The 23,871-nt window shown below is 43.0% G+C and overlaps 1 protein-coding gene and 2 long non-coding RNA genes across 3 annotated transcripts in view; 2 read left to right on the forward strand and 1 right to left on the reverse strand.

The window, feature by feature from the left end:
- Window positions 1-1,930: 1,930 nt before the first annotated feature.
- LOC307211098 lies at window positions 1,931-9,133 on the reverse strand. Its single transcript, XR_013836294.1, has 2 exons — window positions 9,095-9,133; window positions 1,931-2,164 (listed from the first exon to the last, which is right to left on the reverse strand). It is a non-coding gene; the product is annotated as an uncharacterized lncRNA (long non-coding RNA).
- On the forward strand, window positions 9,127-16,803 carry LOC307211097. Its single transcript, XR_013836293.1, has 2 exons — window positions 9,127-9,221; window positions 16,525-16,803. It is a non-coding gene; the product is annotated as an uncharacterized lncRNA (long non-coding RNA).
- A 1,174-nt stretch (window positions 16,804-17,977) lies between these two features.
- Window positions 17,978-23,871, forward strand: part of LOC307210197 (uncharacterized protein) — a gene marked incomplete at its 5' end in the record, with an annotated part of 44,819 nt that continues 38,925 nt past the window's right edge. The window contains 2 exons of the mRNA XM_079965767.1: window positions 17,978-18,069; window positions 18,328-18,472. Of these exons, the coding sequence (XP_079821893.1) occupies window positions 17,978-18,069; window positions 18,328-18,472 (237 nt within the window). The remainder of the gene's footprint in view (window positions 18,070-18,327; window positions 18,473-23,871) is intronic.

The following is a 23,871-nucleotide window of genomic DNA, read 5'->3' on the forward strand; positions in this document are numbered from 1 at the left end:
CCCATATGTCTACTCCATGCCTCCTCTTCCAGTGAGGAAATGCTACCCCTCCTGCCTTCCAAGCCTGCTTGTGCTTCTTGAGTGAGTTGGCTTCTCTCCATCCCGCTCTCTGCTAACTCCTTATCAACATTCCATTCTGTGTCAGAGAGAGGAGGAGGAGGACTGCTCCCAGCTGTCTGACTGCTTCCTAACTCATGCTGTGCTTCTCTGTTTGGGGCAGATGTGTTCATGACAGGGTGCTGGGTCCTGGGGGTGGGCAGGCCAGGCATCTGCCTTAGTGAGACCTGCAAGAAACATCCTCTCCAGAGATTGCCCCTGTAAACTAAATGCTGATGTCAGGCCTTTGGAGGATCGCACATTTACCATAGATGCCAACCATGGCTACTTTCTTAATTTCTTTTTTCAAGACTCATCTCTTCACCCACTTGATTCGTCATCTTTAGCAATGTCCATGTTCCATGGAATGAAGAAAGAAGAGGGAGAGAAACTGAGCCAGCTGGTGACCACTGGTCATGCTCCTACGTTTTGGTCATAACCCTATACATGTACAAAATATAAACATGCAGACTTTGCATGCTTGGGCAGAAACCCAGCCTTTTTTGGGACCCCTGGTTTTGCAGAGAGCCTGCACACAAACACTTTGCACCCACCAATTCTTTTTCACAGTTTATGAAACTGACTGTAAACATGACCCATTCCAGACTCCCAAGCCTTCAGCCAAGCACACCCTGGTTGGATGGCACTTCATATGAAGTCAAAGTTATACATTATGGTCTGCTTCCTATGGAGCAATGCTTCCAGTCCTGGGTATTTTCTGGCTACATTGCTTTAAAGTCCTAAGAGGATAGCATTTGATCATGACTGACCTCCAGTTCAGCCAGTGACCCAAAGATGAAAACGTTATGGATCCTATTACAAAGCTCATCTCAAAAAAATCAATAAGCCATCTCAGTATATTATAAATTGATCAGTTGTCCTGATAAATGTTAAAAGGCTGCTCGATAGGCAGCCAGTTGCCCTATTTATTTAAATATAGACAACTGAGCTAGTTATTCATCTAATATCAAAGCTGATCCTTGACTAGTTTTTTCCTCAGGAGCCCATGTCATGGAATGCAAAGGTTATAGGTTATAGATCCAAAAGCACAAAAGCCTGAGAATCAGTGCATACCCTGTGAGACTGTGGATGATTGAGATGAATGTCTCTGAGATCTGGGGATAGAGTGTGGCAGAGCTACCCCGGTGCCCTTGCCTATGGCCACTAGACCATGCCACCATGTTCCCAACAACACTTTTAAATGGGTCCACCCAATTGCCTGTGGGGAACAGACAAGCAGGACCTGAACTCTCCCCTCTTCTGGTTTCTAGCAACTGGTATTCAGAAGCATTGCTGCCTCCAGCCATGGAGGCAGAGCACAGCCACCATGGCTAGTATCCACTGATAGTCCTCTCCTCCATGAATTTGCCCTATTCTCTTTTAAAGCCATCCAACGTGATGGCAATCACTGCTTCCTCAGGGAGCGTGTTCCAGTTTAACTATGTGCTGTGTTAAGAAGTATTTTATTTTATCTGTCCCAAATCTTCCAAAATTCAGCTTCATTGGATATCCACAAATTCTAGTGTTATGGTGAGGCTTCCTCCTTTGAACGGTGTGCATACATGCAGGGGAGGAAGAGAATTTGCTTGAGTTTGCCTTCACCCCATTTTCTGTGGTTATGCACACTATACGACCTAAAACATGGCAGCTGGTTTCATTGCCTTTTTCTCAAGCTAGTACTGTGACTGCCTGGAAATGTACCTCAAATGAGGATGTGAGCATTGCCTCCACAAAAAGGAAACGGGCTGATGAGAGTGACTAAAGAGCAATTACTCACTCTTCTCCAAAGTACAAAAGCAAGGATGAAATTGACTGGCAGAAGATTTCAAGGAAATAAAAGGAAGGAGGTTTGTTTATTCTAGCATTCATTGCCAGCGGATATTGTGAGGAGTAGTGTTACGGTTGGATTTAAAAGCAGTGTGAAAGGTTCATTGAGAACAGGTCTCTCAAAGATGCTTTGCCAAGATGATCAGGAATATGACCTCATTTTAAACAAGCCTTGAGCTCTTGTTCATTGGAAGGGACATGGCAAAGCTCTCCTGGTTCAACTTGCTGCATGCTTTCTCCACTGCAATATACATAAATATGTCTTAGTGAATCTGGTTAACCCAAGTGGGGGTTGCTAGAAATGATGCACCTTGCAGAGTGCTTCTGTTCAAGAAGTCCATCCTAACCTGGTTTTCTATTTCCAGGCTCCCCCTGCTCCCCAAACATTCAGTCGTCATTCTCTGGCCACATAATGCAGTCTTCATTCAGCTGTAAATGGGTTTCCCCAACTCCCATCCCTTTGGGGGGGGGATTATATACTAAATATTTTTTCGTACTTCTGCAAGCTTGTGGGTTTTTCATTGCTGGCATGATGATGGTGCCATAAAGATCACTATTAGCAAATACAAGTGGGAATGCTGCTGTGTATAGTGTTTCTGTTCAGGATTCCAACCATTTCACTCCATCCCCCTCCCCAGCTTCCTGTTTCTTTCCCCATCAGCATCCCATGGCAATCCAGCAACCAGCTGAACAAAATCTGGGTCTTGATTCAGGCACATGGCACACATTTAACTCTTTCCCACCAAAATAAATGGGAAATTAAAATGCCACACATTAGCTGTTTCATGCCCAAGATTTGCTCAACGCTCAAATTCTGGCTGCATCAGTCAGAATTTGCTCTTCACTTTACTGGAACAAACTACCCAATGAAAGGTCTGTGCACTATTAGGGACATTAAAAAAATTAACAAGATCTGACATTATCAAAGCTATTCTTTTGCTTACAGCAAGTATAAATGATGTGTTTTCAGTCTTTCAAGCTTAATTCATTCAGACATTAAGCTACTGAAAAGCCTTTACTCCACAGCGACACGTACTTATTTTTTTTATGAAGATGTTGAACGCTGACAATAGCAAAACACCATATCATTTTTTCAATTCTTATTGTACTGTTTGTTGAAGGCAAAGCTGCAAATTTATTCATTTCCCTGTGATCTTCGGAGGAAGGGTGGCATATAAATTTCATAAACAAACTATAAACAAAAAAGACACCTTCAGCAAAGTGTTGCACTATTCAAGTCAGACCCCAACCCTATTCCATAATATTCAATCCAATCTATCCTCCCCCCCCCCCAACAATCAGTCAGCATTCCATGGCTACTGAGCACGGCTGACCTCATAGGGCTGCCCCCTCCTACCTTAGGGTTTTATACTTTTGCAAAACTTGGGGTTGGCCCAATGCTGCTGATCCTCTAGTGCAGGGGTCCTCAAACTACAGTCCGTGGGCCACATCTGGCCCACCAGGTTCCTGAACCCGGCCTGCCTGGCAAATGCAGAACCTGCCACTGTCTAACGGGTCTACACGTGTTTCCATCTTTCCCCCCAACCTCCTCCCCTCTCCCACTGCATGCGGGGACCAGAACTGATGTCAGGAACCCCATGTGAGGCGATTGCTGCACATGCAGCATGGAGGAGAGGAGAAGGGAAGAGGGAGGGGGCGCGAGCGAGCGAAGTGGAAAAGAAAGGAAGGAAGAAGCCGGTAAGTGACATCACAGGTGCCATCATGAAGAGCCTTTTGCTGCCATTCGGAGAGGGAAGGGAAGGGAGGTTTAAAAACACACGCGCACTCATCTGCCCGTTCTTTTGCCTCAAAGGAGCACTTGGTTGGGCTTGTGGTGGCTGCACTCCCAGGTGAGGGAGACCGGGGCGGGCCTAGCCTAGCCTGCGCTGCGAGGGACGGCTTTTACTTTTACCTCAGCCAAGGCACCATTCTCATTTCTCTCTCCCCACCCCCCATGCAGAGGTTTATTAGTATTTTGTGAAGTAGCAAACAAGAAAACGGAACATCACAAGAAATCAAACAAGGTTATACTCAACATAGACAATTGTCTCCTCAGATTGTGAGGTATTTCCCCCTTCTTCATGAAGCTGAGTAAGACCAGGGGAGAACTCTTTGACAAATATGGAACCAGATATTGTCCATCTCAATAGCTAAAAGCAGGCCCATACTTCCCATTGAAATACTTATAAGTTTATGTTGATTTAAACCATTCTTCATTTTAAATATTGTATTGTTTTTCCTGTTGTTGTTTTTTGCACTACAAATAAAATATGTGCAGTGTGCAAAGGAATTTGTTCATATTTTTTTCAAACTATAGTCCGGCCCCCAACAGTGTCTGAGGGACAGTGAACTGGTCGCGTTTAAAAAGTTTGAGGACCCCTGCTCTAGTGCGAGGATCCTGCCATTTTTGCCTCATAAGCAAAAGTGTTCACTTCTGAAGATCAGAAAAAGAAGAAGCTATTATTAGTGTACCTAAGAGAAAGTTTATCAAATTTTACTAAAGCTTCTAACTTTGTCTTCTAGGATTTTGCTGTAGTTTGTTCCAAAAGCTTCAGGGACACAGAGGTACTCGTATTCTGAGAACTTTCATTAGCTTGTCCGATCTTAATTCAGTAGCTACTGAAAGCCTTCACAGTTTCTCCCAGTTCCTGTTCAACGAGTTTCCATTCACTGTGTTTGAAAGTGTGATTATAAACAGCTCTCTTGATTATTTGTTTTATGTAACTGTTCTAGAGCTTCTGATTGCTTCCTTGATTAGGAGCTTGATTGTATTATTGGTTTTTGAGTATCATAAAAAGGGAGTCAGATGTTGGCTGCCATTCAACACTTTTATTGCTATTTTTTGTGTTTCCCCTTTGAGATACAGTATTACCTCCAAGTTCAAAAAGTAGGTTGTACATTTTTACAAAGAGAAATGCCACCCCTCTCCCAGTTCATCTGCTACAATGTTCTGCATTAAATCCACACAATGCTTTTTGAGTTCTGCAAATGATTTTAAATGTTTACATGGAACATGTGTTCCCAATCCCTTGGGTCATAACTTTGAACAAGACATTTACCACCTACTCTGATGATGATGATGATGATGATGATGATGATGATGACTTATTAGACACTTGTTACCCAAAGACCTACAAGTAACTGACCAATATGTATGATTGGATGCTACTGCAGTATCAAACAATGTGTGTATTTCAGTGTAATGACGATAGTAAGTCACAGCTTTCACCCTGATATCAGTATTTCAATGTAAAAATCCCCACAATGCAGTATTATTGCTATTCTTAATGACCTCAAGTTAGAGTTTTTGACATCCAGACTGTCCTGGTACGATGGCTGAAAATAACAACACAGTCCGCTTGGAATTAAATTATAGTTCTTTATTCTGGACTGCAGGTCGAAAGGAGGGCTTACTGAAGTGGTTGCATGCAGAGATACCAAAGAAGGATGTAAAAAAAACCCCAGAGCTCTAGTGCTTTATTAAGGAAAAGGTGTAGACTTTTTATTTATTGAGGAACTCATGTTAGTGATTTACTGTAATCATTTCATTATTATGTCCTTTTAAATAATATGTGTCAGAGCTGCCCGAGGTCCCAGCTCACAAAGGACCAACGCCAGTTCGTTGTTATATACAAAAGTCTTTATTGAAGTTCATTTTCGATTTCAAAGCTGCAGCGCGCAGCTCTACGTCTTAAACTCTAGACCGCTGAAGCTCCGTCTGAATCTCCTCCCCCCAGACACCAGTTTAAGACTCTAGCCTTGCTCCACCTCTTCCTTTGCTCTTTCCTCCTCTGGGTCCGCCTGTCCGCTGGGGTCTTGCCCTTTCTAGACTCTTCTGACACTGAGTCCCCTGAGTCTTCCCCCTCCCTCCGGCGGGCTTTAGGACCTGGTTCCCAATCCGGGTTTCCTGCTGTGCCGCGCGCCTGTACATTCGAACTTGGCACGCGCGCCCAGCCGGCAACCTTCCTTCTGACCGTTACACTGCTCCTGTCACTGATATTCTCGTTACACTGCCCCCTTCGGAGAGGCTAGCTGGACCTGACTTCCCCTCCGTTCCCTCACTCTGCGATAGAGGCGTGGACAGCCCTGATTCATCTTCTCTCCCTGCTGGAGGAGAAGCTGGCCCTGATACATGGGACTCTTCCCCCCCACTACGCTCTGGTGGAGGAGCTGGTCCCGATCTCCCGCTGCTGCTTTGGGAGTCCCCGCTGGCCCCTTGCTTCTGGTGTGTCCCCCCTGGGACCCCCCTTGCCCTGGCCATCGGCGCCCCCCTCTGGGAATCTTCCGAATCGCTGGAGAAGCTCATGGAATCTCTCGGGCCACTTTCATACTCCCCTACGCTGCCCTCCGATTCTTCCCCTTCGCTCTCCATTTCCTCTCTCCCCTGTGCCTCTGCTCCTGAGCCCCTGACAATATGTAATAATAATACCCCCACCAATTTTGTTAGTCCTGTCATTTTTAAAAACTTATGTGTGTACAATTTTGTAACATGGAAATAATTTAATAAATAAATAAATTATGCATCAAGTTTAAAAACCTACAAAATGGTTAAAAGCAACGACCATCAAAATTTAACACATCAATACATAAAACAAAACACCACCCTTCACATATAACAAACAAAAACTTACACCCCTATTTCCTGTTAGCTGGGGGGAGCTGCAAAGGCATACAGGAGGAAGAGAGAGGTCTGTCCCTGCCCACTATCCAATGCCAGCAGCTTTCCTCTAAGAGAATATCATGCTTTTCTGAGATGTGCCCTGAGGGTGGTAGTGGGGAAGCACTGCAGTTCCATCAGCAACATATGCAAAGATGACATCAGAAGACCATAAAACAGAACAAGAAACTCACCACCTGCATGAAATTTTCCCCATCTCTTTCCTAAACATAAAAGGCCATGCATTACCAATACATTGCATCATTTCAGAAATGCAAGGTGAGACATACAATGGCATGGCAGGCTGGCATTTATCGCCCAGGAAAAAGGCTTTGTATCTGCACTCATTATTTTAGCTGAATGGTTGTAAGCATAAACCCAAGATATCTTAAGTGCCAATTTAAAAAGGTAAACTCTGAATTTGATGAAATTGCATTGAATTACATGAAAGTGCATGTATCATATAAGGGACATACATTAGAAATCAGCATGGGTTATGGTTTCCACGTGAGTGTATATGCTCAGCAGCAAATCAATGCGTCCTTGTGCAAAATGTTGTGCAGCATTTAAATGGCTTAGTCTTTTTCTGCTAATCTTTGGGATCTCCAAATAGCTTTCCAAATCTCCAGAATATCAGGGCAAGCTAGTTTGGAAAACAGAATGGTTGTTTGGCGTCCCTCTTGTCTTATTTTGTCTGAGCTGGGCTTGCCCATCCCTAATTGTTCCTGGCAAAATGGGACACAGCATGCTCAGAATTAGTTAATGGAGCATGAAATCTTACCTGCAGATGCTGTGAATCCAGCAAGTGGATGTAAGCTATCAATCAGGTCCAAGAGCAGCCTGCTTCGTTGCACATTCTCAATTGTTTGTATTCTTGCTTGCAACATTCACATCACCCTTATCATCAAGGGACTGGTGAGCTTGGATAACTCATTGTATGCATTTTGCTGAGGGTTGTATTCCTGCCCCGCCCCCCATTCTTTTTCTTTTTGGTAAGCCACTTCCACATTATATGAATAAGCTTTTCAATCAAGCCTGCTCCTCTCGATAAGAAATAAAACTGGGGGAGAGCCCATCTTTAAACATGTATATATTTATAAAGCATTCAGTAAACGCACAGTTTTTCTGGGGACAATTCTATTACACCTTATTATTTTTAATACTGGAGTTTTTCCTGTTTCAAATGGCATGATAAACATATCTATCCTTCCTTGTCAATTCTGATTACATGTCATGTTTGAAGTCTAAAATGCAGAATTGCACCTGTCCTGTTCAGCTTCTGCAATTGTGAACTGCTTTTTGTTACCTCCATAAAATTTGAAAGACGTTTTATAAGGATACTAATTTTGGACCCGGTACTTCAGAACTTCTCAGTTCTATGATGTTATCCCATGGGCAGCTGGCCTCAGGTATCTTAGCTGACTAGACAAGGTTCATATACTTTAGGTGTGATGACAGGGCAGGGATAGGAATCAATTTAAATATTTATTATTCATAAAAAATTAACCATTGTGGGCAACTAGTTGTGTTCTTCCTTGGTGCATACCAACAACATAACATCAGGGCAGGAGGGAAATACTACTGCTGTAACTGTGGCCATTTGTAAGTTTGCAAATTAGCTGGAGATAAATGTGATTCTATGTCAAATCAAGTCACATCTCCCTGTGCTGTGTTGCCAACCCTCTCTACCATATTCTTCTGATTTGATTGCTATGGAAGGAGGTAGTGGTTCCTGTACAAAAAAAATGGAAAGTAACTTTTTGAAGTCCTTGGGCCTCTGAAGAACACAACATAGAATCTGTCAGATGTATACTTGTTTTGTATTTACTTGAAAGGTAATCTCTTTTTAGAAAATAGGTAGCGCATGTTAAGTGACCTAAGTTTCAAAACACATATTTGGCAAATACCTTGCAAAAGGTTTTTTTAAGCCAGGTGTTTTAGGCTAGCACTGTACACATAATTGCCACAATGAAAACCCACTCAATAAATACAAGCAAAGTTTATATGGTAAAGCAACACTACAGCAGGACCACCAGCCAAATTTGATACACTTGTATGGTAGTGTTTCACCCCACTGTCCTGAGTGGTACAGGTTTTACAGTGCAATCTTATTTACAAGTCTCACTGTATCCAATGTGGCTTACTCTCTATTAGTATGTGAATATTGGGTTGCAGCCTTCGTTTTTTTCCAAAGAAGCCGAGACCACTGGAGACTTATGCTGCTTTTGTAATGTCTGTTATCCTAGATCTAGTATACTCTGTAGAACATACTGAAAACAATTGAAAACAGAGTTCTAAGGCAGACAACACAACCAATAATCACGCATCGCATTGCCAAAGAGCAATTGCTCTTTGCGTTGCTTCACTTCAAAATGGGGACAGGGGTACCCCTGCTCCTTCTGCTGAGTGGAGCTCTTGGCTTCTGCCCCAAAGTCCTGCCCTGACACTGCTTTCACAGCATTAAAAAATATAACTAGTGTAAAAGGAAGCAGAGTGAGAGCACTCTATACCCACCTTCTGTCTAAAAGTGCTCCTACTAGTGCTACATATCTGCGGGGATCCAAAATTCCAAGATTTTTCCAAGGATTCCAAGTGACCTCACAGTCGGAATGGCTCAGGAGGTTGGAGTGGTCCAGAATAGGTAGGTCAGCTTGCCATCCTCCCCACCCCAATCCAAGGAAAGGTTAAGGGGATTGGTGAATAATGACCTAGCTAAAGGTAAAGGTACCCCTGCCCGTACGGGCCAGTCTTGACAGACTCTGGGGTTGTGCGCCCATCTCACTTAAGAGGCCAGGGGCCAGCGCTGTCCGGAGACACTTCCGGGTCACGTGGCCAGCGTGACATCGCTGCTCTGGCGAGCCAGAGTCGCACACGGAAACGCCGTTTACCTTCCCGCTGGTAAGCGGTCCCTATTTATCTACTTGCACCCGGAGGTGCTTTCGAACTGTTAGGTTGGCAGGCGCTGGGACCGAGCAGCGGGAGCGCACCCCGCCGCAGGGATTCGAACTGCCGACCTTTCGATCGGCAAGCCCTAGGCGCTGAGGCTTTAACCCACAGCGCCACCTGCGTCCCGGTGAATAATGACCTATATACTATTAAAAACAGGGTGTACTGAAATATTCTTCCATATCGGGGGGGGGGCCTTCTCTGCAGTGGCTCCCCATCTATGGAATGCTCTCCCCAGGGCAGTTCGCTTGGCGCCTTCATTATACACCTTTTCCTTTTCAACCAGACCTTAGGATGATTTGATTGACATCCTATGCCCTTTTAAAATGTGGTTTTTTTTGGGGGGGGGCTATTGGGTTATTGTTTTATTTTTATTAGGTATTTTGAGGTTTTATGTTAATTTTATTCTGTGACCCCTGAGTATAGGGTGGCATATAAACTCAATAAATAATAATAATATCCACTCCATCACCCAATTTTTTAAAAAAGGGTTTCCAGATAGAAAGGTTGAGTCTATAATAGTAATCTAAGTGATAGTAATGTAAAGGCCCATTGCTTGGCCCTCCCTGCTGCAATTGCTATTGGCAGAAGAGTACCTTTCCCTAGCTTTGAATTCCACTTTCTGTTGGCATTCATGGTCTGTAATAGCATGCCAGAATCACCTTGCAGGAATGGCAGTAGTATTAGGTATGCTTCACTAGTTAGCTGAGCTCTGAAGTCTCCAATTTATTGCTTCACAGCACAATGTATGACTGGAAGCCTCAATATTCTGGCCAAGGAACTCTGTTTTTAGGAATCTTGGGCGTCTTTATTTCCACACAATACTCTTCTAATGTCTTTGGAAACATTTGGGTAATACAGATCAGCATCATATACACAAATGGTATGGAAAATGTAGAAAACATTCAACAATCCTTATGTTGTTTCCGTGTAAAGTAACAATATGGATGGTGGGGAAGGAGGGGAGTAGGAATTGGGATATAGTTTATCTGGATGACCAAAAATGTGAGATAAGCAAGATTCAGACAACTGGGGCCTTGGGTTCCATGAGGCGTGCGTGGCCCTGGCACCAAAATTTGTGGGTGCCTGGCCCCTTCATGGGGAATTTTATGGGTGCTCAGGCACCCAGGGCCCCAGGGAGTTGGCACCTGTAATGGTTCTAGGGGTTGCTTGTGCATAAAATCGGCGCCACACCTGGCTGGGTTACCTGGGTGAACCCTTTCTGTCCGGACAGCCACCCATCCGTGGCTGTCTCAATCGCTGGCAGAATCCGTCAGTGGGCGTTTCTTGAACTTCTTCCAGCAAAGAAGCTCTTTGACGCCTAGTCTCCGCCTACTCTCCCTGCGCGGAAGCCTTCTGCGCAGGGAGGGTGTGGGCAGCGGAGGACCCGTGCTCTCCCCGCTGGTCTCCAGCGAGGAGTCATGGAGCCACCTGGCTGATTCCCCCATCTGCCCCCCTTCTCCACTGGTGCTACGCTGATTTCCTTCCCCAGAAGATAGGCTGCTTCTCTCCCTCCCGGGACGCTCTCCGGAATCCCTCTGGAGCCCCCCCCCCCCTCTGGCTCCGATGGCAGTTCCCTGACAGCACCTATGAGTTACACTGTGTGGGAGGATATTATTATGTATTTTAGTAATGATTATTACTGTGAATATGATGAAGTGCTTTCTGCATTTATGTTAGTTATTGTCACAGCAACACCATGTGACAAATCACTAAGTTTGGGTTTCTCTCTCTCTCTCTCACTCTCTCTCTCTCTCTCTCTCTCTCTCACACACACACACACACACATATATATATATATCACTTCCCACTACAAAAAGTCCCAAAGTGAACTGAAACCAGAGTAAATATACAACAATGAAAGTACATAAGCATGAGAAAACACAGTTGACTACAAATACTCAATAACTGATGCCACCTAAGCCCTTTTTGTTGTACTGGTGAGGGAAAGGGACATGGACTGAAATGCCACTAGGCAAGTGGATGGCTGTTTAAGAAAGATGTGTGGGCTCAAAACTGCCATGTCTAAATCCTCTCCACAAGACCACAGTAACTCTCAGTGCTTTGAGTGATGATGGTAATTCTGCCTGCAGGATTTAAATTGCAAGAAAATAGTCATAAAGAGTAAAAGGTAAAGGTAAAGGTACCCCTGCCCGTAAGGGCCAGTCTTGCCAGACTCTGGGGTTGGTGCACCCATCTCACTTAAGAGGCCAGGGGCCAGCACTGTCCGGAGACACTTCCGGGTCACGTGGCCAGCGTGACATCGCTGCTCTGGCCAGAGCCAGAGCCAGAGCCAGAGCCGCACACGGAAACGCCGTTTACCTTCCCGCTGGTAAGCGGTCCCTATTTATCTACTTGCACCCGGAGGTGCTTTCGAACTGCTAGGTTGGCAGGCGCTAGGACCGAACGACGGGAGCGCACCCCGCCGCAGGAATTCGAACCGCCGACCTTTCGATCGGCAAGCCCTAGGCGCTGAGGCTTTAACCCACAGCGCCACCTGCGTGAGTACCCAGCTCTAATGACCACATTCCTTATTTTGGTATCCTTTACAAGCCCTTTATTTTCAATTGATTTAAAGAATATTTACAGTTTCATTTTATACAAATTGTTCCTCTTTTAACTTTCTAGAATTCTAAAATATTGCTTTACATTTATTTTCACTTTGATAAGAATCAAAGCCCACTCAAAGCTAGTTGAAATATGGGAAATTTCAGATTCTCGGGAACTGTGGGAGAGATTTCACAGAATATTTTCTGGGGAGAGAAACAGAATTCTTCAAAAGTTTGGGAGGAGGGCAGAGACACAAAAAGAAAATCTGGGTCAAAATTTATCATGTATGTTCTCCTGTAGAGGGGAGAGGGGAAGAGTCCACAAAGGATATGTTTTTCCTATCTGTAGCTTATTTTAGACCTGTCTCCACCACCACCACCTGTTTGCTCTTGAGTCCCTTCCAGGTCAAAGTCAATGGCAGCCAAGAATATAGAGTTGAATATAAATATAGTCCCTCATACTTTGTGGGGACTTTGCTAGCTTACTGATAAACGCCACAAACCTTACCAACAAAGTCTACAACTCTTCCAACTCCTTCCCTGTCACGGTGTTTGGTCTTGTATTACAGCATAAAAAGTCTCCTTTTTGAAAGGGACAAAACCCCCACTAAAGCATAAGAAGGAACATTTGCAGTGCTTCAGTAGGCCACTTTTTGTATTGTGTACAGGTGTGGTAAATGCCAAATCAATAAGACTTCAAATTACAATTGACTTTTTTAAAAAATTGAACAAACTGCTTTGGGATAGTTTTAAGGAAAAATGACACTGCTTATTTTCACCAAGAATTATTTTCATTGCATCCGTCTCAGGTTGTACTATATTTTAAGGTTACACGGTGAGTCATTTCGTAAACTACTAATGCTCTCTCTGCTTCTATAAAATTCTGTTACAACGTTCCAGCCTTACACCTGCATGCCAAAATTATGTCAACCGCATGAAAGAGGGAAATGGGAATTCTGTTTCAATAACTGAAAAGAAGCCAACGATGTAATTGCTACAGAAACTTTAATTAGAAATCATTAACTGTTGGTAATGCTTTTTAAAGACTGGAAGCATTACTTTTGGTGAACCACAGCATCCAGTTGTGTCATTCACATTCTAGACAAGCTTTTAGATTTTGTTCCACAGAAATTAAGGTGACAGCATAAAAGCCAACAATATCTATTTTCTAGTTTTCAATTTCTTACTTTGCAGAGCTCTGATTTGCCAATGCTCTTCAGTTAACTAGATTCTATTTCCCAAAAACCAAGGGTGGTATCTAAATAGCAGGGTTTTGAGAAAGTTCTTGTCAAAGCTTCTACAAACTTTTCTGCAAACGCTGCACATTGCTACTGAAAACTTATTTTGGCTCTTAAAAAACATCTTTCCTATCTGTTATTTTTATTTATCTATGAATCATCTTTTAAGTGTGTGTCAAGGTGATATACAAACATAATTAAAGCAGCTAAAAGTAGTTTTAGTATAGAAAATAACTGAAAATAGGTTTAACAACAATGCAAAATGAACATTTAGGAACTGCCTTGAAATCTAGGGGTATAGGGAAGTATACGAATTTAATAAATAATCATCATCATAAAGGCACAGACCTTTTTATCCAGGTATATCTGAGGCAAATCCTAAAGCTATTAGCAATGCTAGTTAAATTATCAATAATACCTAATTCCAAATGCATTCGGCGAAAGAAAACTTCATTGGAATCCATTTAATTCTAAGAGAAGTCATTGTTAATCAAAGTGTTAGGGCATGTCTTGGTTAATCTAATTTATGGGGAAATATGGGTAGAATTCAATATACTGCTAAGAGTGCTATGGAGTGCTATGCAAGTAGGGAATGAAGTTTGTTCTCAGAACAAAATGTTTCTCCCTCTTCTCCCACTGTGTGCTCCTTGTGCACTCCGTAATACAGTTACAGGTTTTTCCCCAACCTATGTGACCAATGTGATTATACATGCCTAACTATAAACAAACTAACTATAAACAAAGAAACAAAGAATCCACAACTCTCTTAAAATACACAGTTGTTTTGCTTTGCAACTGAATATTTTTTTTTGGGGGGGGGGGAGGGAGACTTTGAACCTTGCTGTGATTAGGGTTTCCAGGTCAGGAACCTCCCAGATCCTGAGATTTCAAGACCCAAACTTGACACCTAGGGGCATGCCCTGATTATTTTTCGCTGAGCTCCCTCCTACCACTGAGCCCTGGAGAATAAGTTTAATTGGGAGACATTAACTGACTGGTGGGAAGAGGGAAGAACTGCCTCTTCCCGAGTCTGTGCAATATACATCCAGGTTTTGCCAGCCAAAGTTTGCAAGCTGCATGCATTGTCTCCATAAGAAATAAATAGAAGTACTCTTCCCCATCTGAAGATTCAAATCCTCCCTCTGCCACTGGGAAAGGGGGAGGGCAAGCAAACCAGGAGACTTCAGGTCAGCCCTAGAGGTCTGGTAACCCAGCTGTGAATTTCACTCATCCTGCTGGCCTGCTTTGTCATCCCATTTTCTCTGAAGCTGGAATCAGATGCAATCTTATACTCCTCTACTGCAAAATAAGCTCTATTCAGTTCAGTTGGGTTTACTCCCACCATATATGTGCATATGATTGTAGCCTCACCCATTTGTTTTGGATTGTGGATCTTTAGGCCCTAAACATACATAGGTAATTTAGATTCAATTAGACCTGAAATCATTGCTGAATGAGCAGTTCTTTGTAGCACTCTACAAAAAAAACAGGGACGCGGGTGGCGCTGTGGGTAAAACCTCAGCACCTAGGACTTGCCGATCGCATGGTCGGTGGTTCGAATCCCCATGGCGGGGTGCGCTCCCGTCGTTCGGTCCCAGCGCCTGCCAACCTAGCAGTCCAAAAGCACCCCCGGGTGCAAGTAGATAAATAGGGACCAGCATGAGTCTGACCAAGCTGCGGGGGGCAGTGGAGGACAGGAGTGCCTGGCGTTCTCTGGTCCATGGGGTCACGAAGAGTCGGACACGACTAAACGACTAAACAACAACAACAACCAGCAGGAAGGTAAACGGAGTTCCGTGTGCTGCGCTGGCTCGCCAGATGCAGCTTGTCACGCTGGCCACGTGACCCGGAAGTGTCTGCGGACAGCGCTGGCTCCCGGCCTATAGAGTGAGATGAGCGCACAACCCTAGAGTCTGGCAAGACTGGCCCGTATGGGCAGGGGTACCTTTACCTTCACCTTACAAAAATATACCATGTCGTTTCACAAAAGTTTTCTTCCCTCGTGAAAGAGTTTTGCATTTTTTCTGTCTCATTAGCAAGCTGCTTTAGAGTTGTTGTTTTGTTTGTTTGTTTGTTTAGAATTTCAGTGGATACAAGTGGTTTTGACTTACTTTACTGTTGCAAGGAGACCAATCTCTCTCTTTTTCCCTCTGTGTGTGTATCTTTCTCCAGTGCTCTGCAGCCTCCCCTGCTGCCCATGCTTCCTGGTCCAGAAAAGCCCATGGTAGGAGTTACCTAATGAAATCTTCCCTGGAATTTTGTTAAATCCTGGGAAACTGGGAGGCTGTCTACTAACTGCCTGGCATAAGTGTGCTCACTGATTTTGTTTGAAGGAAAGGCCTTCCTTTTACTGGCAAAAAATCTTTCTGCAAAGATTTATTTAAAAGCAGAAAGCAAAATGAGCCTGTCAGCTGCTCAGTAAGTGATCTCTCAACTTGCATGGTGAAGGTAAAGGACCCCTGGGCAGTTAAATTCAGTCAAAGACAACTATGGGGTTGCGGCGCTCATCTCGCTTTCAGGCCGAGGGAGCCAGCATTTGTCCACAGACAGATTTCCAGGTCATGTGGCCAGCATGACTAAACCACTTCTGGCGCAACGGAACACCATGACAGAAACCAGAGTGCATGGAAATGCCGTCCTGCCACACCAATAGCTATTTATCTACTTGCACTGGCATGCTTTCAAACTGCTAGTTTGGCAGGAGCTGGGACAGAGCAATGGGAGCTCACTCCGTCGTGGGGATTCAAACCGCTGACCTTCTGATCAGCAAGCCCAAGAGGCTTAGTGGTTTAGAACACAGTGCCACGCGTGTCATGCTTACACCAACTTGCATGCTTACAGTAAAGCCCAGTGTAGGACATGTGGTTTTGAGGAAACAGAGTGCAGACCACTGGAGTGATGATTTGTGTGATGAAAAACAAAACCTCTTGGTCACTTTGAAGGTAAGCACATCAGCAGACCTGCGCCACACCCAGGAGAACATTGATCATTCGCCCTTCCCCTTTTGATAATGCAATTTCTTTTCTCATTAATTGATGGATAATGAGATGGTTAAATTAATGCATGATTATTTTTTACCAGGTTGCTAGTTTTGGGTACTTAGGTCTCTTCTTTGCCTTCTCTTGTTGTTTTCAATACAGAGTTTATTTTTTTTTTCTCCCCCTAAAGATATAAAGCTGAGAATCTGAAATGTCCGTTTCATACTTTCCAGGTTTTCTCCAGATGGATGATATTGGAAAGAAGATAGGCAATTTTTGAGCTTGTCATGCTTAGAAAAGAAATTATTTGTGAATTTGAAGTCATTTGAAGTCAACAAATAAGTGCCTGCTTTTCCTCTCCTGATGCTCCTGTCAGTACCTTAGAAGCATCGCTAGGCAGACATTGTCAGATATTATGATGTCTGTCTCTCGTCTCCTAGAAGATTACTTTATTTCTGGCTATTTGTCAAAATGATTTGTAGCCTTATTAAAGTACTTGGATCAGTACCAAATTCTACAACTGAGCTGCATTTTGTTTGTTTTTTTCATTTTAAAACAAAAATAGTTTTTTCTTTTAAAAAAACCTTTTCTGTGAATAAAGGATATTTCATTCTTGATAATGAAAATGTAATAATTTCCCATGTCATTTTGTTGACTGTTCTTGTCAATGTAGAAAAACAGTGGGGGGAAATCATTAAAAGTCAGCAGACCTAAGTCATTTTGGCTATCAAAAGATGGCCACAATTGTTGATAAGATTATTTAAAAAAAAAATAATATATATGTACTGTATAACAGTCAACTGCTTCTCCAAAGGATGCTTTCATATATACTTGGGTCTAACTTCTTATTCTCCTTCTTTAGTTTCATTTTGTCTGCTGGTATTTGAGGCACCTTCAAAGCAGAAATAAGTAATGTGCTGGTAAACTAACTCAAATGTAATGAAGGTAAACTAACTCAAATGTAATGAAGGTAAACTAACTCAAATGTAATGAAGGTTGTTTCGAGGGAGGGGCTTTATAGCACAATTATGTTACTTTTGTACCTCTTCAACCAAGAAAAACTGCATAGAGCTTTTCTCTCACCCTCTGCCTTGTGGTCAAAAAAAGATACAAAATAAACTTCTCCCTCCCTCCCTCCCTCTTTTACATGCACAAACATACATACACACACACCCCTAAAAAAACAACCCAGAGTCAGAAACAGCAGCACCCATATGAATAATGTGCTCTTTTCATTGTTTTAGGATGGGCGATCATAGACCTGCCCTACTGTTTTTCTTTTATTGCTTTTGAGGGCTGTCCTGTTTCAGTCCTGCTAGTGATTTTTATGATTGGCTAAGCAGAGGAGATCTAGAAAGGATCTCAGCCACTAAAAATGGATTGATATGTTTGTAGGTAGCAGGACAAAGACCAAACCACACAGCTTTGGACGTTTTGGAAGTTAAGAATCCTGGCAGGGCTACACCCCACTTTGTCCATAAGAGGGGACCCCCCTGCAGATATAGGTTTGCATTTTAAAAGTGAGTTTTTAAAAAATGAATCAAGGAACAAACTTGGGCTTTAAGAGCAACCCACTGCGCTTGCAAGATAACTAAGGGGCGGGTTAGTTTAGGTTGAGCCTTAATGAAAACCTGCCTAACTTGCACTTCATGAACCAAGACACAGCTATCATTTGAAATTTATGCAATGAAGTTCTTCAATAAAAAGATACATATATTTGGAGGACTGGATGAGGGCCAACAAACCAAGCCTGAACACTGGTACAACAGACTTTGTGGGTGAGTGGTCCCCAGACTCAGAAGTTGGGAAGTTCACCAGTCTGAGTGGGGTTTCATTCCTTCTGAAGGAACTGTGTGTGTGTACTTTGGGGGTGTTCCCAGACCCACCTCTGTACCTGGAGGCTTCGGTGACCTCTGTGGCAAGGAGTACCTATTATCAGCTTAGGTTGGTACATCAGCTACATCTTTTCCTGTGTAATAGCTTAGCCACTGTGATTCATGCATTGGTAACCTCACAAATGGAGTACTGTGTCATAGTCTCATTGCTGAGCAGCATCATGCAAGGCTCAGTGTAGTGGGAGGCCAGCCAGCCAGAAGAGTCTCTGAGGTCAGTATCCAAAGGAGTCCAGGGGTCAGGGAATCTGATGATCATGGAGTCAAGGCTCAAGCAGGAAGTAGCAAGGTAGGACCCGGAAGTGCAAATGTTGTTACCAGCATCTGACTGCTGCTGGAAGCTCTGCTTAAGAAGGCTGAAGCCAACTGGTTCTCATCAGCATCTTCTCTGTGTCCTTGAAGGCTGGTGAGCTGCAGGTGGAGTAACTCCACCTTCTCCCCCTTCAGGCTGCTGTTCAGCAGGCAAAGCTGACTCCTGGCTCATGAAATACTGTAATGCACTCCATGCAGGGGTTCCTTTAGGATTGATCTAGAAGCAGCTACTGCAAAATGCTGTAGCCAGGTTATCGAGTTGAGCATCTGGATGTGCACATATTACACCTGTGCTCAGGGAACTGCTCTGCCTGCTGATCAGCTATAAGGTCATGTTCAAGATCTCATGAAGCCCTGAACAAATTGGACCCAGGTTACCTGAAGGGCCACATGTCCCTGTGCAGACTTGTAAAATCGCTTCGATAATTCTAATTGTGATTCTACAGAATATTACTGTTGCCATCAAGTTACACAAACAGACTGGCACTGAAAGCATAACTTAAGAACCTGCTTAGAACAAAGGTCTACATTAAATTCCGTAGCACAGGTTTAGCTTAAAAATAGCAATCCAGACAACATACATGTTGGAGAACTTTGTTAACTAGATCTAATGCCCTCTGATCCAATCCTAGGAAATATTTTTTTTAAAAAAATTAGTTTTACGGACATCTAATATTTTAAGTTTACAACTGATGGCTATTCTTTTAAAAAAATGTATATAAAAATGTGTTGGTGCTGAATAAAGTGGTTAAGTGGTTTTGATAAAGCAAGAAGCGCTGCTCATAGTTACAGATTATATTTGATGTACAGTTCATTATGCTAACAACCAAGAATTTCAGTGGCAAAAGAGTCCTAGAAGCAAAATATTTGGCTATCCATTGATAGACTTACATAAAAGCTTATTATCTCACAAATGCATACAAATGTCATCCTTTTCGTTTCTTATAGGATCTGACATGCAGTCAGTTTCTATTTAACTCTGTAGTGAGGAAGATTAGAAGGTAGGAACAGCCACACAGGGTCAGCCCAGTGGATCATCTATCCCATTGCCCTGTGAGCAAAGCCAGAACTGAAGGATTCAGTGTATAGAACTAGAGGTGTTCTCTGTTCCTCACCACATACTCCCAGTGCCCTCGCCACATACTCCCAGCTTCAGTCTCCACTTAATGGAGATGTTCTGAACATTTTGAAGGATTCCTTGGGCATTATTTTTAAAAACCCAAAAACACTTTGTTTATGCTTTTACTTCACATTGTGGCAGACATGAAAGACAGCCAATACTTATCTGTTTCATTACAAACAATGGAAAATTCTAGTTATATATAATTCCGTTTCAAAAAATTACCACACAATAAGCAAACAAGGTTACACTAGTTTATAACACTGGTAGGGACCACCTGGCCTTGGGGTCTAATGAGTCCCAGTTTGGCCCAAAAGTTCATGCCCTCTAAAACCACATCACCACCTGACTCACCGCTGACACAATTGTGACATTAATTCTGGTGCAGGTATGGACACAGCTACCAAGGAACAAACAGGGTGAACTTAAAGCTTACTGGTGCTGAAAGTGCATCTTCCAAGGAGGTTGCTGTGTTTGTCACCTGACAACATTATGATGTCAGGTGATTGACTGGCAGGTGACAAGTCCCACCCACCTGTCAAAATTGGTCTGCAGGGGGTGGGAAAATTCAGGATCCAGCTCAACAGTTCCCTATCCAGTGCATATGAACAATCCAGAAATCCAGGGATGGGCAATACTTTTATTCAAACTAACCCAAAGGTAACAAAATAGTGAGCAACCTTTCAAGTTCTCCAGAACACTTTATCAGGCTGGATGGTGAGAAAAGTAGAGATAGTAATGGGTAAAGCAGCTGGTCACAGTCTTAAGATGGCTTGTAGGATGAGGTAGCAGAGTTGATAAAATTAATATATAAAAAGTCAAACACCCGTTCAGTTCCTCACATGGAGTGGTATTCATGCTATTAAGCACTGACATTTAAAATATACAGTATGTGACCCCTATAACCCAAACAACATGCACTAATTTATGAAATGTATTTTAGTAGAATGTATCCTGCCTCAGTTCAGCTGGCCTTCAAGTGCCTTCCATCCTTGTTTTATAATATATTATTACGAGTTTGTGGGTATGAGACCCATATAATCCTAGCAAGTGTTAAAAGCTAATCAAGCCAGGCAGTGGTGGACTTTGGTGTTATGGTGCCCTGTGCAAGGCCAAAATTTGGTGTGCTCCCAACCCCAGCCCTCTTGCTGCCTTCCCAAAGGCGGGTAAGGAGGTGCCCAGCTTTGGGAAGAAGACTTAAGGCTCTGCCAGGGTCCTAGAGCCCTCCTACTTCCTTCCTAAAGCTGGGAAAGTACTAACTAGGCTTTGGGAAGGAGCCAGGAGGACTCTAGGAGCCTCACACATCCTTCCCAAAGCCCTGTGACTCGTTTACTGGGCACTGAGATGGCGCCCACTCATGTGCACCACTCGCAAAGCCCTAAATCCGCCCCTGAGCCAAGCTAACTTCCTGATGAGGTAACCTCCTGGGCAATTAAGAGAACAAAAAACAGGGGGCTCTGTGCCTGATGAAAAATGGGCGGGGCCCCTCCTCCAACTCTCAGATATTTACAAGGACAAAGCCAGGGAATGAGGGCAATGTGCTGTGATGTGATCTAGTGTAAAAAGCTGAAAGCTTGAAAACCAGAGAGAGTCATAGCTGATTTCTGCTTGAATCCAAGGCTATAGGCAAACAAGACCCTCCATCATAGGCTCAGGTTGAGTGTGTGTGTGTGTGTGTGTGTGTGTGTGTGTGTGCACCATACCTCATAAAGACACCACAGTCTCTGCTGTGCCTCATTTCCAAAAGGTAACATTAAACCTGGGTTAGCGCTTGGAACCCCTGGTTCACCACTTGGAGATTGGGGTGGCATGCAACACTATTTTGTCGCTCTAACCTTCTGCCAAACAAAACAAAAAGCGCAGTGCATACAAATCTATGATTAGCATTACAAAGAGGGAATAGCATGTAAAATGCTATGTTCTTGGATTGCCTCCCTGGTTGCTAGGAAACAGATGCTTAGAGTGCAAATCGCTAGAACCATTCTGATTGGATGGATGCATGGAATTGCTGATTTGTCCACAGAATCCTTAGGTGTGCATTTTAAATAGTTTACCAAAAACAGCACAGTCTACTGTTCTAAAAATCAATGTTTATATGTACTGCATTCTATCTCTGATATGTTTAAGAATGTTTTAATTGTTTATTGAAGATTTAGCTTAGCTTGATGATGATAAAGAAAGCTTCCATAAAATGTGTATAATCCAGGCCATTGTATAGTTGCCAATTATATTTTTTTCTTTTTTTTTAAAGTAGGGAAGCCAGAATGTGCCCCTGATAAAACAAAGAGGCAGTAGGTACAGAATGGTTTGAAAAGCTTGTTTACACAATATGCTTGGCAACAAAAGCCACTGCAATAGGGTGTTGTATAAGTCAAATGGTAAAAGGTACATTTTGGAGAAAAGGTTCTCATAGCAAAAACAGCTGCACATTACAATATTTCCCCTGGAAATATTCCTTCCCTTGAGGTTTTTTAAAGTTCCTAAAATTTAATTATTGTTGTTATTGTCTTTAAAAAATATTATTAAAATAATAAAAAGCCATAATAATAAATGATAGCAATTACAAAGTAATATGATGTGTAACATAAGGGAATGCTTATAAGTTATTATTTTAAAAAAATATTGAAAGCATTTACCAGGTCAGAACCATGGGGCTCATGACCTCTTTACGAGTTTCAATATTTCCCTACAAAGTGAAGAGCACTTGAAGACTGTTAGGAGAACACAGAGTAGCCCCAAGAAGATCATTTGCAGAGATTCAGATTACAATTAGCTCTAATAGATAGTTCACTGGCAGGTCGGAACATGGATGTAATTAGCCAGTGAAGGTGACTGGCAGTTAATGTCAGACCAACAGGAAGAAAACATCATTCTACCCTACAAAGCCATATTATTGTTTGTGTGTATTTTGATGAAAGGTGTTTTAAGGGAAATTATCATTCTTGTTATTCCACAAGATTTATGAAGGACAAGATTTCCAGATTGCTGAAATTTCTAGATTGCTAAGATTTCCAGCACTGAAGTGCCCTGGAGGGATATTTGTACTATAACCTTGAATAAAAAGTGGTTCTGATTAGAAACTAATGAGTCTACTGACTGGCAAAGGTATGATTATTTCTATTGAGAAACCAAGGACACAGGCTTTCTTAATACTGACTTTCTTCCTACAATGAAGAGATTATATGCTAAAGAGCCCTGTTCTGTAGTTTTTCTCATTCTGGTGCAATAACCTACTTTCACTGAGTCTCTTTGAGGAACAGGACAGTGTTTCTCAGCTATTTCTCTACATTATTGATTTTGAGTCTGAAATTGAAGTAAAATACAAGCCACAAAACTCCATTCTGGGCAAAAGATGCATTTCAACTTTGGCTGAGTTGCCCTACCCCTTTTGTGTCTATCAGAAGACATGCCAGTTATTTTCCTTCTGTTCAGAAAAAGAGGCAAAATAATTACAAAAAGGTAGCAATGAGAGAGAACTCAGAAGCTCTGGGAAGTGTAGCCATTGTTCATGCTCAGACTTCTCTGCCAAAGCATGGACCTATTTTAAAACTAAATCCACAAGCCTGGATTTAATCCCTTGATCAGCATTAATCTGCCAGAGTAACATGATATGTAGCTTTGGGTGACATGTCTGGATGTTGGTGAATTCCCAAAGAAACAGAAGCAGAAAATGCTGATGTTTCCTTATACCATGTCCATAAACAGAAATAAGTCCAGCAAATGTGACTGATCAGTATTTGATGTTGTAATTAGAATTCATGGACACCCAAAGAAGATGAGCGTTGGAAGATTCAGGGCAGACAAAAGAAAGTGTACTTCTTCACACTATGGAATTTGCTCCCACAAGGGGAAGGGATGGCTACCACCTTGGATGGCTTTAAAAGAGGATTAGACAAATTCATGGAGGATAAGGTTATCAGTTGCGTCGTGTGAAAGGGCTCTGGAGAAGGGCTGCTTAAAATGGTGGCCGCTCAAGTGCTGCTGCTGCTGGCACCAACAAAGCCCAGCCCCTTTCCTCCTCTAGACAGGGCAGGGAGAAGCCAGGAGGCGGGAGGGAGGAGGTGCTGCCACCGTGTGAGGGAGAGGGAAAGAACACGTGTGCTGGCGATCCAGGCGGCGATTCCCAGACTGTCCACGGGCCAGATCCAGAAGGCAATTGGGGCTGATCTGGCCCACGGGCCTTAGTTTGCTGACCCACGGTCTACTGAGTGTACAACTCTCAAATGCAAGAGCAAGATTAATTTTTGATTCTTGGA

This window comes from Podarcis cretensis (genome assembly GCF_951804945.1).
Source record: "Podarcis cretensis genome assembly, chromosome: 2".
Taxonomy (NCBI): Eukaryota; Metazoa; Chordata; class Lepidosauria; order Squamata; family Lacertidae; genus Podarcis; species Podarcis cretensis.